This window comes from Artibeus jamaicensis, unplaced genomic scaffold (genome assembly GCF_021234435.1).
Source record: "Artibeus jamaicensis isolate MK-2021 breed Jamaican fruit bat unplaced genomic scaffold, CSHL_Jam_final contig_76, whole genome shotgun sequence".
NCBI classification, from domain to species: domain Eukaryota; kingdom Metazoa; phylum Chordata; class Mammalia; order Chiroptera; family Phyllostomidae; genus Artibeus; species Artibeus jamaicensis.
Genome location: NW_026521954.1, coordinates 25259988 through 25273673, shown reverse-complemented (window position 1 = coordinate 25273673; position 13686 = coordinate 25259988). Strand labels below are relative to the sequence as shown.

At 52.8% G+C, this 13686-nt stretch overlaps 1 protein-coding gene across 6 annotated transcripts in view; it reads right to left on the bottom strand.

Annotated features, from left to right (window-relative positions):
- Window positions 1-13686, bottom strand: part of TBC1D14 (TBC1 domain family member 14) — an 84656-nt gene that overhangs the window by 33168 nt on the left and 37802 nt on the right. For all 6 annotated transcript variants that reach the window (XM_037126881.2, XM_037126880.2, XM_037126883.2 and 3 more), the window contains one exon: window positions 13429-13549. In XM_037126881.2, coding sequence (XP_036982776.2) covers window positions 13429-13549 — 121 coding nt within the window. The remainder of the gene's footprint in view (window positions 1-13428; window positions 13550-13686) is intronic.

Genomic DNA, 13686 nt, shown 5'->3' with positions numbered 1-13686 from the left:
GGGATGCTTTTTGTGACATCTTCTCGAGGCAGCCATGGAAGCAGCCGCCCAAGGACAAGAAGATGGGGAAAGTCGGCCAAGACAGATGAAGAGCCAGTGAAGGAATCTGGGGGCAAGGTCAAAGAAGAAGTGGTCCCGAAGCAAAGTTCCAGGCAAGCTCAGGAACCCAGGCCGCCCGAGGAAGCCACACACGGCCCACTCTGTGAGGAAGTGCCCGGCTCCCAGCACTCGACCCCGGCTGCTGTCTGCAAGGTTCCAGGGTCAGGGCAACCCTTCGGGGCCCCTTAGAAAATGACCTGCTCGGTTCCTTTCAAAGCGCAGAGCTCGAGGAGTGAGAACCCGAACCAAGTGGGGGGAGTCCCAGTTGCTGGTGAAGGTGCATGAACAATGGGTCCCACCAGCTGTCCGTTTGGGAAAATAAAACCTTATTTTAAAAAAGTAATGGGATAAACGTGGAGAGGTTGATTTTGACTGGAAGGATTAAAGAAAACCTTGTCAACAAAAATTATTCAAAACTTGGAAATAAAATAGGACAGCAGCAGGAAAGTGTCCTCTCAGGACCCACCCAGGAATTTTTAACATGCCTGCCTGAAGTTCACGTGATTCTGTAGGGGGACGTGAGCCCAGAAACTGCAAAGTAACATATTACTTGTGGGCTTATGTCCAATAGAAAAGATGAGTCCAAAGATTTTTTTTGCCCCGAGTAGTTCACTGATTTAAATCTAAGCGACCTTATTCACGTTCTTCCCTGTGTGTCTGCCTACAAACACCGTCTCTCCAATGCCACCCTCTTACTCATGTCCATGGTGTGCTCCATCAACCTCTGACCACGGCCGTCGGAAAAGAAAAGGGGCAGAATAACTTTTCTGTTAAGAGACTAAGGGGACAAATAACTGAGGGCAGCTGGGGAAAGTAGAACATGCTCTTGTCACGGACGTGCTCCAGGCGTGGTCAGGGTCAGAGGCTACTGCGCAGCCACTGAGAGCCTGCTCACAGCTGGTGGTTGTGCAGAGCGTCTCTACGCTACCGAGCGGCGTGCTGGCATACGCAGCGGTAAACAGTCACGGTATCTGCAACTTCCTTTCAGATGGTTCCACTTTTTGAAAATAGAAAAAGGCACAACAAATGAGTAAGGCGAAATGCCGACACCTGTCAGATCTCTGTGGCACGAACACGGGTGTTCACTGAAGCATCCGTCCGGACCCTCCGCGGGTCTGACATTTTCTTTCACAAGGGGCGGAGCTAGAAGGCGGCGGAGACAAAGCCTCAGCCGTCTTCGATGCGCATCCCCACGGGAGCCCTCCCTGCCGACTCCGAGAGGCGGCAAGTTTCTGTCCTAGCAGCAGGCTGTTTTCTCAGCGCTTGTCACCACTTGCAATTGCACAACTATTTGACTAAGTTATTTCCCTCGAGACTGTAAAACCTGAGCAGAGGAATGTCCGTGGTCTTTCCACACGAAAGGCGGCTCTGCTAAGAACACGGCAGTCAGCATCTGTGGACTCCACCATCCTGCCATCCCTCCTGCCTTCTACCCACCCACCCGCCCTCCACGGTGGTGCTTGGCCCAGGGAATAAAGACGAACAAGGTCACTGCCCTGAGTGGCTCCCAGACCAGCACTCAAATTACTGCCCTACACGGGTGCCCACTCTGTGCCTGAGACAAACCCCTGAGGTTTCCAGGGCCCCAGGAGGGGGTGACCTGCTGGCGACCATTCCTGCAGGTGTGGGAGGGCTAACGCTGTGACCCCCTGTGCTCAGTCGCACGGTCCTCAGCCTCCCACCACATGCCACACACACTTCAGTCGACAGCCACCCTGAGCCCACAGGCTCACTCAGCTCAAACGCGGGATGCCTCCAGCGTGTGTTAAATGTGCATTGCACACTCGTCTGAACATGTGGCTTGTCTCTTTGTGCAGGTAGTAGCCTGCACATCACTATACACATTTCAGAGCTGAGTACCTCTTACAAGGCTTTAACCACACATTATACCACGTGATGACAGCTGGACTGTCACCAAGTGTGAACGATGGCCTCCAAATATGCCCATGTGTCAATCCCCGAACCGGTGACTACTGCCTCATACGGCAGAAGGGATTTTACAGATGTGATGCATCTACAAGCCAAGGAATGTGAGCAGCTTCTAGAAGCTGAAAGAGAAAGAGATGCTTTCCTGAAGCCTCTAGAACAGGGGCGTCAAACTCATTTTCACCGGGGCCACATCAGCCTCGCAGTTGCCATCAAAGAGCCAAAGTAATTTTATGACTGTATAAATGTAACTACTCCTTAACGGTTAAGGAGTTGGAATTACAATCGGCCCTTTGTAGGCAACAGCGAGGCTAACGTGGCCCCCAGTGAAAATGTGTTTGACACCCTGCTCTAGAAAGACAAGGGCAGCTGATGCCTTCTTCTTAATCTGGAAGACTGACTTTGGACTTCTGACCTCCAAAACTGTAGAAGAATAAATCTGCACTGGTTTAAGCCCCCAGGTTTGTGGTACTTTTTAGAACAGCAACAGCACACTCATGCACGTACCACCAGCATCCTGGGCCCTGCCCGCCTCTCCCCAGCTACAGCAACTGAGGGTCCGAGTGACGTCCCCTGCGAACAGCAGGTAAGTGGCACGGGGGGATTTAAAGCCAAGAGTCTGATTCCAGAGCCTCTTCCTGTCAGCTCCCTTGATGCCCTGCTGCTAAGCCAGGATTCCCACTTCTAAACAGCGTCCCCTTCACCACCCAAGGCCACGTGAACTCCTAGACACAGGCGTAATAAGCCCAGGAACAGCCAAACCCTGCCTCTGAACTCAGGGGCCAGCCCGGAGTTCCCAGTGCCGGCAAGAAGATGCCTTCCGAAGCGCTTCCAACACGACGTGATGCTTCTTCAAGTGACGTTCCGAGTTCAACTTTGACAAGGCCCTTCAAAGGGAAATTTAGAAACAGCCTCATTCTCCTCAAGGCTTCCATTTCTCAAAGTCCTCTTAGGTCACTTGTGAAGGACAGCAGACTGCGTCACCCCAAAGTGTGCCACTCTGGCATGCCGAGTGTTTCAGATCAGCGTTACTTGATACGAGGACACTGACGCTGCCCCCGGCCCTGTCGCAAGCAGGCGACCACTCTCCCACGGGAAGGCCTCCCTGAACCAGGAGGGCGGGCGGCATCCTCACCACCAGGGCCAGGGAAGCCAGGCCACGCGGGCCCAGGAACAGACCTCGTCCCTTCCTTACCCCCACACCCTTGTCTTGTCGACTCTTCACAAATGGACCGCTTCCCTATCTAAAATACACGTAAAAGCCTCTGGCCTTGATCCCTTCTGAGTCTCATTTTTTTTTTTAACTTTTTTATTGATTATGCCATTACATTTGTTCTATTCCCCCCCTCCATTCCCCTCCACCCTGAACACCCCCTCCCCCACCATTTCCCCCCTTTAGTTTATGACCACGTGTCTCAAGTTCTTTAGATTCTGTATTTCCCCTACTATTCTTACCCTCCCCCCCTATCTATTTTCTATCTACTGTCTATGCTACTTATTTTCTGTACCTTCTCCCCCCTTCTCCTCCTTCCACTCCCCTGTTGCTAACCCTCCATGTGATCTTCATTTCTATGGTTCCACTCCTGATCTAGCTGTCCTCTTAGTTTGCTTTTGTTTTAGGTGTGGTTGTTAATAACTGTGAGTTTGCTGTCCTTTCACTGTTCATCTTTTTTATCTTCTTTTTCTTAGGTAAGTCCCTTTAACATTTCATATAATAAGGGCTTGGTGATGAACTCCTTGAATTTGGTCTTATCTGAGAAGCACTTTATCTGTCCTTCCATTCTAAATGAAAACTTTGCTGGGTAGAGCAATCTTGGTTGTAGGTCTTTGGTTTTCATGACTTGGAATACCTCTTTCCAGCCCCTTCTTGCCTGTAAGGTCTCTTTTGAGAAATCAGCTGACAGTCTGATGGGGACTCCTTTGTAGGTGACTATCCCCTTAGCTCTTGCTGCTTCTAGGATTCTCTCCTTCATTTTAATCTTGGCTAATGTAATGATGATGTGTCTTGGTGTGTTCCTTCTTGGGTCCAACTTCTTTGGGACTCTCTGAGCTTCCTGGATTTCCTGGAAGTCTATTTCCTCTGCCAGAATGGGGAAGTTCTCTTTTACTATTTGTTCAAATAAGGTTTCCACTCGTGACTCTTCCCCTTCTGGTACCCCTATAATTGGAATGTTGGAACGTTTAAAGATGTCCTGGAGGTTCCTAAGCTTCTCCTCATTTTTCTGAATTCTTATTTCTTCATTCTTTTCTGTTTGATCATTTTTTTCTTCCTCTGGTCCACTCCCTTGATTTGAGTCCCAATCTCCTTTCCATTACTATTGGTTTCCTTTGTATTACCATTCATTTCAATTAGTTTAGCTTCCATATGTTTCTCTAATTTGTGACTAAAATCAACCAGTTCTGTAAGGATCCTGATAACCAGTGTTTTGAACTGTGCATCTGAAAGACTGGCTATTTCTTCATCGCTTAGATCAATCGGCTCTGGGGCTCTGAGTTGTCCTAGAGCCATTTTTGGTCTATTCGTGCCGTTAAGTAAGCGTTAAGTAAGCGGAGCGAAGCCTTAGTTGTTTACCAGGACGGGGCGACCCAGGTCGCTGGTTTGTGACGCTGTGTGTGGGGGCGTGGTCAGAGGGAGCAATGGCGGTCCTCTCCGCTAGCCCAGTCCGTCCAGTCACACCACTCGCCCCGGGCCTGTTTATCTGATCGGAATTGTGCAAGCCTGCTGCCCCGCGCAGGCCTCCCCTCCTCACTGGTTTATCCGCAGGCAGATGCGCGACCGACCGCAGACAGCCCGCCGCGCTCTTCCCTGTGCGCTCCCGTAGCTAGCCCGCGATCTGCGCCTTCAGCTGCTCACGCACAACCTGTTCGCGCACCACCCGTTCAGGGATTTTTTCTTGCCAACCTGCTCCGCTGCTGGCTTCACTTCTCTTAACGCTTTAGCTGAGCATTTCGTTGTCTTCGGACTCCGTATTGTCGATTTTCTGTGTGGCTTGGTTGTGTTTATTGTTGTTAAAAATAGTTGTTCTTAGATTTGGTTGTGCAGAGAGGCAAGGTGGTTCTGCCTACACCTCCATCTTGGCGGGAGTCCCTGAGTCTCATATTTTTTAAAGATCTTATTTATTTATTTTTAGAGACAGGGAAAGGGAGGGAGAGGAACGTCAGTGTGTGGTCGCCTCTCACGCACCCCCTACTCGGGGCCCACAGCCCTGAGTGGGAATCAAACCAGTGACCCTTGGTTCACAGGATGGCACTCAATCCACTAGCCAGAGTGAGTGTCATATTTTTATGGTGCTCCTGTATGCATGAAATTAAATTTTCTCACGTTAATCTGTGTAATGTCAATGTAATTACTACATCAGCCAAAGAACCTGGAAGGGAAGAGGGTAAAGCGCTTTGGCCATACACTCACTGACGGGGCCTCCGTGCGCCAGGCCCTGAACTGGGCACCGGCAGCGTAAGACGGGCCAGCCGGGCCTGTGCCCACAGACCCCTGGAAAAGGCTTCCAAGAAAATGGCTCCCCTGCTGCCATCTCCAAAACACTCTGAACACGCCTGCAGCAATCTTTTTGCTTTTTACAATTTCCTCCATCCACGAAGGTGACAGTGTGAGCACGAGGGGGGACCAGGACAGGAGAAACCACTGCCCCTTGCTGAACCTCCAGGAGTGGCCAAGCTTTCCTCACTCGAACCTCAGGAGCTGGGGGGTCGGGGAGGGCGTGACCCTGCCCACGAGACCGAAGTTCTGTGCAGTAGTGGCCCAAGGCCACACTCCTGACATCGAATTACAGAACCAGGCCGGAGACTCTGGGCCCTTGGTCCCAAAGTCAGGGCCCTTCCAGGAGCACGGTGAACAACCTCAGCAGCTGGGCCAAGTGCAGAGCCGTTCTACCCGACTGACTAGCTAACGTTTAGTTTTTTAATGATACAGTTTTAAGTTAGTTTATTTGCCCCTTGTACAGTTTCTAAAGGCAGAAAACGAGATTACTGATTTGAGAACATTTTTACTAATAAATGTCCCTCTCAGCACCACATCCCACAAATTTTGATACCTGGTATTTTCATTCCATTCCAAACATCTTCTCATGACTCCTGCATTGTCCCAGGACTTATTTAGAAATAGGCTACTCCTTTAATTCCCAAGTTTGGGGAAATGCTCTTGTTATCTTTGTCGTTGCTTTCGAGTTAATTCCACTGTGGTTAGAGAACTTAGTTCGGTATCACTTTAACCTTTCGAATTCAGAGTTTCTTCTGCAGTGCGGGTTGTGAAGTCGTCTCAGTGTGCGTCCCGCGTGCTCGTGAAAAGAATGTGCGCTGTGGGCACGCCGAAGCGTGGCGCGTGCCCCCGGCGTCGGTCGGTCCAGCTAGCCGGCGGTCCCGGCTGATGCTGCCGACAGTCCTGTCCACTGGCGAGCAGAGAGGAGGGCAGGCCCCCGATGGAACCGCGGTGCTGCGCGCCCGTCTCCCATCTGTCGGCATCTGCACCGTGTGTGCACAGCCGGTACCAGGTGCGCACACGTTTAGAGTCGCTCCGCCTCCACCAGGCAGCGGCCCACCTTCTCCTTGGTGACGCTCGTTGCTCTGAAGTCTTTTTCTGACACTGATGTATCTACTCCATCTTCATTTTGATTCGCGTTTTTAGGGTGTATCTTACCAGTCCTTCAATTTTAACCCACGCATTTTAAATGTGAAGTGAGTTTCTTTTAGACAGTGTACAGTGGGGCCATTTCTTTTTCCCCCTCCTGGTACCTGTCAGAAATGGTGTTTGGACACCAACGGGCCACGTGCGGGCCACGTGCACCAGTGCGGTCGTCGCGATACTTCCTTTTGGACCTACCACCTTATTTGTTTCCCGGGCTTTCTTTCTCTTTCTCTTCTACCTTGACTTCGGTTTTTTAAATTTGTAATTCCATTTTAATTTATTGGGTTTTGGTTCTCTTTAATAGGTGATCTGGGCTAAAAATATATTTGCTGTGTCACAGCCTACCTAGAACCAGTGTTGTACCACTTCAGGCGGAGTGCAGAAGCGTGGCCTGCACGTCACGCCCCTCGCGCTTTCTTTGTCCCGTGTGTGGTGTCCTCACACACTGGGAACCCCGATACTACCTCTGCTTTCCACCAGCAACACTTCACAGAGCTCGCCGAGAGAACCGCTGCTGCCCTCCCTCCTTCCCAAGGTCCAGGTTTCCTCCCGGCATCATGTCCCTGGCCGAAAAGCTCCCTTTGGCAGTTCATCCAGATCTGCTGGCCACAAATCCTCTTAGTTTTCCTTCATCTGAAAACATCATTATTTCATTTTCATGCCTAGGTGTTTTTGCTAGGTACAGGGTTTTGGGTTAACGGTTCTTTTCTTTCGGCGCTTTAAAAAATGCCGTTTCACAAACAAGCAAGCAAAATACAACCAGAGACACTGAGAAGAGAACCAACTGACAGTAGCCAGAGAGGAGGGGGAAGAGGGAGAATGGGGGACAACAGGGGAAGGGCCATCGAGGCACATGTACAAGGGACACGCGGACCAAGGCAAAGGGGTAGGTAGGTTCGAGGGTGGAAAGCGGGAGTGGGTGCGGCAGGGGCCATGGTGAGGTGGAAATGGAGACGACGGTACTCGACAACAATAAAAAGAGAGAAAGAAAGAAAGAAATCCAAAACAGTAATTCAAAAAGGTTTAAAAATTTTTTAAATAAAAATGCCGTTTCAGTCCGCTCTGACAAAAATCAGTCATTCAATGTGCTGTCCCCAATTCGTGGTGCGTTTCTTCTGGCTGTTTGCAAAGTTTCTGCCTTCAGTTCTGGAGGCTGAGCGGGATGTGTCTGGGCGTGGGCGGCTGTCTCCACGTGGAGTCCGTGGCCCGTCCGCAAACGTGCTGCAGTCCTTGGTGAATCCATCCCACATGTGCCCCACCCAGTAGCCAGACTTGGGATCTGTGTGGTGGTCTGCCCCCCAGGTCAGTTCTCAAAGTCCATGTAAGTTACTTGGGCCCATGTACCCACAACTTGGGAGTAAGTGCAGGAGTTCAGAACAACCTTAAGGGACCGCCCTCCTGAGCTCCTCCTCCTCACACGGCCCCCAGGACTTGCTGGTTTCCCCCATCTCTCCTCCTCTGATTCTCTAGGCACTCTCTCCCACAGTATGCCTGCCACGGGTGTCTGCGGTGGGGCCGCCTGGTGGGAGAGGATACAGCACCAGGGGGTTTGTCTACCCCGCGCCCCCGCCCCCCCGCCCCCGTCCTGGGAGTGGAAGGCTCCCGCCAGCCCTTGCTCTGCTGCCATGAGACTGCTTGCAGGCAGGGTGCATGGGCATAAGAGAGACCAGAGGGAAGTGGGGGGCTCCCGGCTTCTCATAGCCCACTAGGGGAGCCCCTGGCACTCTCCCTGTCCATGCTGACACCCACTCCTGGGTCTGGCACTGCCCTGAGTTCAGGCTATGAAGTATTAGAGGGCAAAATGGTAACCTCAGTCCATTCGGTGGAACCTCACATTCGTTTTCCTCCCTCACGCACCTGTTCCTGCTACTTTTCCGCATTGTCCAGTGGCTGCTGTGCATGTTGTTTCCAAGTGCACAGCTGCACCCACAGGGGGTGGAGCAGCCTGCGCCTCCTCGTCCTCAAGCAGACCTGGGCTCTGCTCGTTTGGTCAAAACCCGTTCAAACTGGTCTTCCAAAGGTGTACAGGACAAAGGCAGCGACAGGAGTTGTCTGACTTTAGAATCCACCTGGAGGCCCAGCCCAGCTACCGGCACTGGTCACCGAGGCCTGTCCCTTCTGCCGTTCGCGATGACTCGTGATTTCCTAGGCCCCCACGATCTCTCAGAACCCAGGTCTAAGACCAGCGGTCACTCTGAGATGTCCTGGGTTTGGTCCCTTCTGGGATTCTCTCTTTCACAGCTAACAGCTGACCTGAAATTCCAGAAGGCTACCCAAGACGCCCCGGACTATAAAAATTCAAACCCAGCACACATCCCCGCTCATGCGGCAACACTTTATCCAGGACACCGAAGTCCCCAAGCCTGTCCTTTCCCACCCCTCTATCCCTGCCACACAGTGGCTGCTTCCGGGGCCACCAGAACTGCAACTTTCCGCTCAACCGCAGTGCCTGGCAACAGCGCCAGTCTCTCAGGTCTGCGCACGCAGCCTGGTGGCTAAAGGGTTCACAAACGCTGCTCTAAAGCCTCCCCAAATGTTGGCAGCCCTGAGCACACAACATCTACTCGAGTTACAAAGACTCACCTTCACTTACGTAGTCTTTTCTTTAAAAAAAATTATCCCTGGCTGGCATAGCTCAGTGGATTGAGCTCAGGCTGCAAACCAAAGGGTCGCTGGTTCAATTCCCAGTCAGGGTACAGGCCTAGGTTTCGGGCCAGGTCCCCAGTGGGGGCCATGTGAGAGGCAACCACATATTGATGTTTCTCTCCCTCTTTCTCCCTCCCATCCCTTGCTAAAAATAAAATAAATAAAATCTTTAAAAGAAAATTTTTTAAAAAGTGAAAAAATTACTGAAAGGAAAAATACCAAAATGCAAACGGTAGTTATTTGGGGGCAGAGAGACTCCTGGTGTTTTCTTTTTCTTGATTTGCTAATACCTTATCTACAAATATCTGCAAGTTAATATAACCAGGAGGTGCATATTGCTAATTTATCTGAAACTCCCCATTTCCCAATAACCTGAGCACCGGGGGACCGGCGAGGCGACCTCCTTGGGCCAGGCTACTCAGGGAGGCCTCGCTGCCACCAACCATCCACACAGCCGCACTGAGCACTGAACTCCCCGGCCAGTCCCTGCTCCCCAACAAGACTGCACGTCAGCCTCCCCTGCGAAGCTTCAACGTAAACCAAACACCTGTCAAACTGGAGGGGAGGGGCAAAAAAGTCAAGAGCAGTGCTCAGGTTTCAGACCGGGGACAGGGCCAGGTCTGTCACGCAGCACAACGAGGAAAGATGCTAAGGGAACAAGTCCACCCAAGTGGGGGAAGGAAATCAAGTCTGGGCCTGTACCTGCCCCACAGGAAATGCCTACGAGCCCTCCCTGTGGAGCAGGGCAGGGGCGGCTCCGTCTGAGGCCGAGGAGGCGGTCCTGGCAGCAGGCGCAGGCGGGGGATGAGCCTCGCTTCCCGCGGAGATCTCTCAGAGGCTGACTGAGGTAGGGCAGCACCGAGGGCGCTCTAATACGCAGAGGCACCCAGCCAGGGAAACGCAAAGGCGGAGGACAGCTCGACTGAGACCAGGACCGAGATGACCGCTGCATCTGACACCGGCAGTCACTCAAAAACCCTGACTTCAGAGGAACAGGCTTAGTGTTGCGAAAGCGCCCCTAGGACGGCTGCACCCCACTTCTGCACGACACTGTCCCAGCTGCACTCACCGGTCACTCGTCGGACCTCCTCCGTGGGACGTTCCAACCGAGGCAGAAGCCGAGTAAGCTCTGCCCTTCATCACAGCCCCAGTGGGTCTGCACGGTGGCTCTGCTTGTGGAGCAAACGAGAGGACCCTGGAACCCGACGAAGGCCGTCCCTCTCATTCCACGAGGCCCAGGGCCGCACTGGAGACAGCGTCACCGCCACGCCAGTGCGGAGTACCCCGCAACGGCAGGCCTGAAGGTAGCTGTCCTCAAACGCAGTCGCTCGTCTCGGCCCTCGAGAGCGAGTCCGGCTCCCCACGACTGCTGGACCGTGTGCGCGCCGCGTGCCGGGCCCTGCCCTTCGCCTGCTCTGCCAAAGGTGCCTGTTTTCCTCCCAGCGGCCGACGCGCCCTTCTCGCACCTCCGCGTGCGTCAGGACCACCCGGGAACTTGCCGGGACACGGCGTCCATCCGGCGTGTCTGGGGAAAGGCCTGTTAACTTGTGTCTCCCACAAACGCCCAGGTGGTGACAACGTTAGTCTGGGGACACACCCTGAGGACCCGTTTCAGGTGGTTCACACAGCCGTCCCGGGTCACTGTTACCCACCCGATTAGGAAAATCTCTCAGGAATCAGAATGTAAGCTGACAGAAAATAACATGCTTTTCAAAATTTTTATGAAATTTGGAAAGATGACAAAGTAACACTTCAGTATTTCCTAAAAATTGCTGCCGTGTGTGTTTGTACACACATACACAGTTTCCCCAGATTTCAGAGGTAAAACGCGGTTCGGAAGGGTTGAGTGACGTGCCCGAGGCCACAGAGCCACACTGCGCCAGAGCAGGGGCGCGAGCCCTGGTGCCTGACCCCAGAGTCCCCGCTCTGAAACCACAGCAGGACACTGCCTCTCTCCAGCGACAAGAATGTTCCAGAAGAAAGGGAGAGGGATCTGCTTCCTGAACAGCCTCACCGAGGCTGCCGCGCCACCTGGAGTCACCATCTGGGGTCAGGCGTCCAGGTGCTCAGGAGCCCCCGACAGCGGCAGGTCCCTGGCTCTGGACCCCTCTCGGGCCTTGCCAGTTTGGGGAGGAGGGAGGGCGGAGCGAGCCAGGGACACAAGGCACAGGCAGACGGGACGTGGCAGGACCATGTGGCCCCTGCAGGCGGTTTCAGCCTTTGTTACTGACGGCCCAGCCGGGCAGCCCCTTCTCCACAGGTTGTGTGGCCACACGGGCAGCGGTGGTAACAAACCCTCCCAGTCCGAGAACACATCCATGTCACCTTTAACAAATATAAAAAAAGACAGCGAAGAAATTGAAACATGAGGCAAGTGACAGTAAGGGCCATGGGGAAAATCTATTTAGTATAATAATTACTTTCTTGAAAGTATGGATTTCTTTTAAAATATTTTAACCGCTTACCTACTTAAGGGTCCTAAGAAATTTATCACTGAGTTTTGCAAACAAATCCATCATCATATTTTAATTTTACCCTATTTTAAGAAGCCTGTACAATAAGGGACCCAGATTTAAAATACATCAACCCAAGGACAGGAGCTCCAACGCCGGTTCCCTTTGTGAGTCCCCTGGGCCCAGATGACGTGCAGAACAAGCCGCACTCGAGGAGGCGTGAAGGAGGCTGACGCGCCCCTGGGTGCTGGAGCCAGAACCACGGCGCGTACTCCCTGCCTCACCCCGCACACCACACGCCCAGGTCTCGTGTGTGTGACCCTCCAGGGGGCCACGCTCTGAGACCCCACAGCTGCCACACCGCTCAGCCAGACACGACTCTACCCTGGGCGGATCTGAGAGCCACGTCTGTGCCAGGGTGGCCGCACCACTCCGTACGCAGGTCGGAGCCCTCGGGTCAGAGCCAGTCCAGGCACACCCCCCTTCCTGCACGGGCCCCTCACTCTGCCTCCTAGGACCATGCTGCCCCCTCCTGCAGAGAGGGGGGTAGAGCAGCAGTGGGGTCGCACGGCCGGGCTGACCTCCAGCCCTGCCACTCACGGGCTGTGCAGCGACTCGGCCTGTGTCTCGGTGCTGCTTTGGTACAATGAAGACAATAACAGTATATTCTTCATGAAGTTGTTGCAAGTTTTACGTGAACTAGAAACCTAAGTGCTGACTCAACATTGGCACACAGTAATCAGTACATGATCCGCCCCCAGCATTGTTCACTCTCTGACACGCCTTTACACTCCATCTCCTGGGTAGCCTTGCCCAGCAGGCCCCCCCACCCTGCCACGCACCTGTGCTGCTCCCTCCGACACCCGCACCGGGATCCCGTCCTCCCCAAGGGCACACTGAGCACAGGCGCTGTGCCGTCTCTCTGACCCCGTGCAGAGCACAAGGGCCCGAGTTAGCAGGTCCTCGGGTGTTCACTGAACAATTACCACTGAGCACAAAACTGAGAGGGGGGGCAAGGCTTGGGGGGGCATGCCCCAGCCCTGGGCAAACAGCACAGCATTACAATGGCCAGGAGGCCAGCGGCGAGAACCAGCAGCCCCAGCCTTGCTGCGTCCCTGCGTGAGCCCCTCCTCGGGGAGACGAGCACGTGCCCCTGACAGCTGGCCTCTCCCCTTCACGGGGAGCCGGTGGTGAGGAGACAGCACAGACTTGGCCAGGCCCTGACCCCTGTCCCCTTCCTGGCAGCAGGGGGAAGAGCTCCCTGCGGCCTGGGTGGACAACAGCCTTCCCGCCAGAGCTGCCCTGCAAGGATCCAGTTCCAGAAACTCACGGGATCAGAGAAGGAGCATGCTTTAATATCAAACACAATTTATAAAAATTAGCAATAATCACACTTGCACCTGTAACTGAACACTGATTAAATTAAATCGTTATAAACATCCCAAGGCCAGCTTTTGCAACTGAACATCCCTATGTGCATGTTACAAACTGTAAGAAATGATGAAGGTTAAAGTCACCAATGTTTTGAAGACAGACTTAAATTTTAGGAAATTGGCATGCAAATTAATACAAAGTTTCCCAGGGGCAAAGCCTCAAGAACAGTCATTTTTACAGGCTTCATAAACATACGCTGTACAGCGCAGCTCTGTGTTTTATCTCGTATACCTTTTGCATTTTCTTTGGCTCTCTCTGAGCATTCTCTCGGAGCGGCGCTTTTCCAAATAACTTCCATCCCGAGTCATTTTGTTTGTCAAGTCTTGCATTTTGTTTTCTAGCAAGCAAATTCCTATAGGAAGAAAATAAGACGGTTAGGAAATTTCTAGGTGTTTGCAGAAACATCAGGACAGCCCAGTCACTCTCTAACAAAAACAAGCAGACTTCCTGTGAGAGAACAATGTGACAAACGACAAACTTTTACTTTTC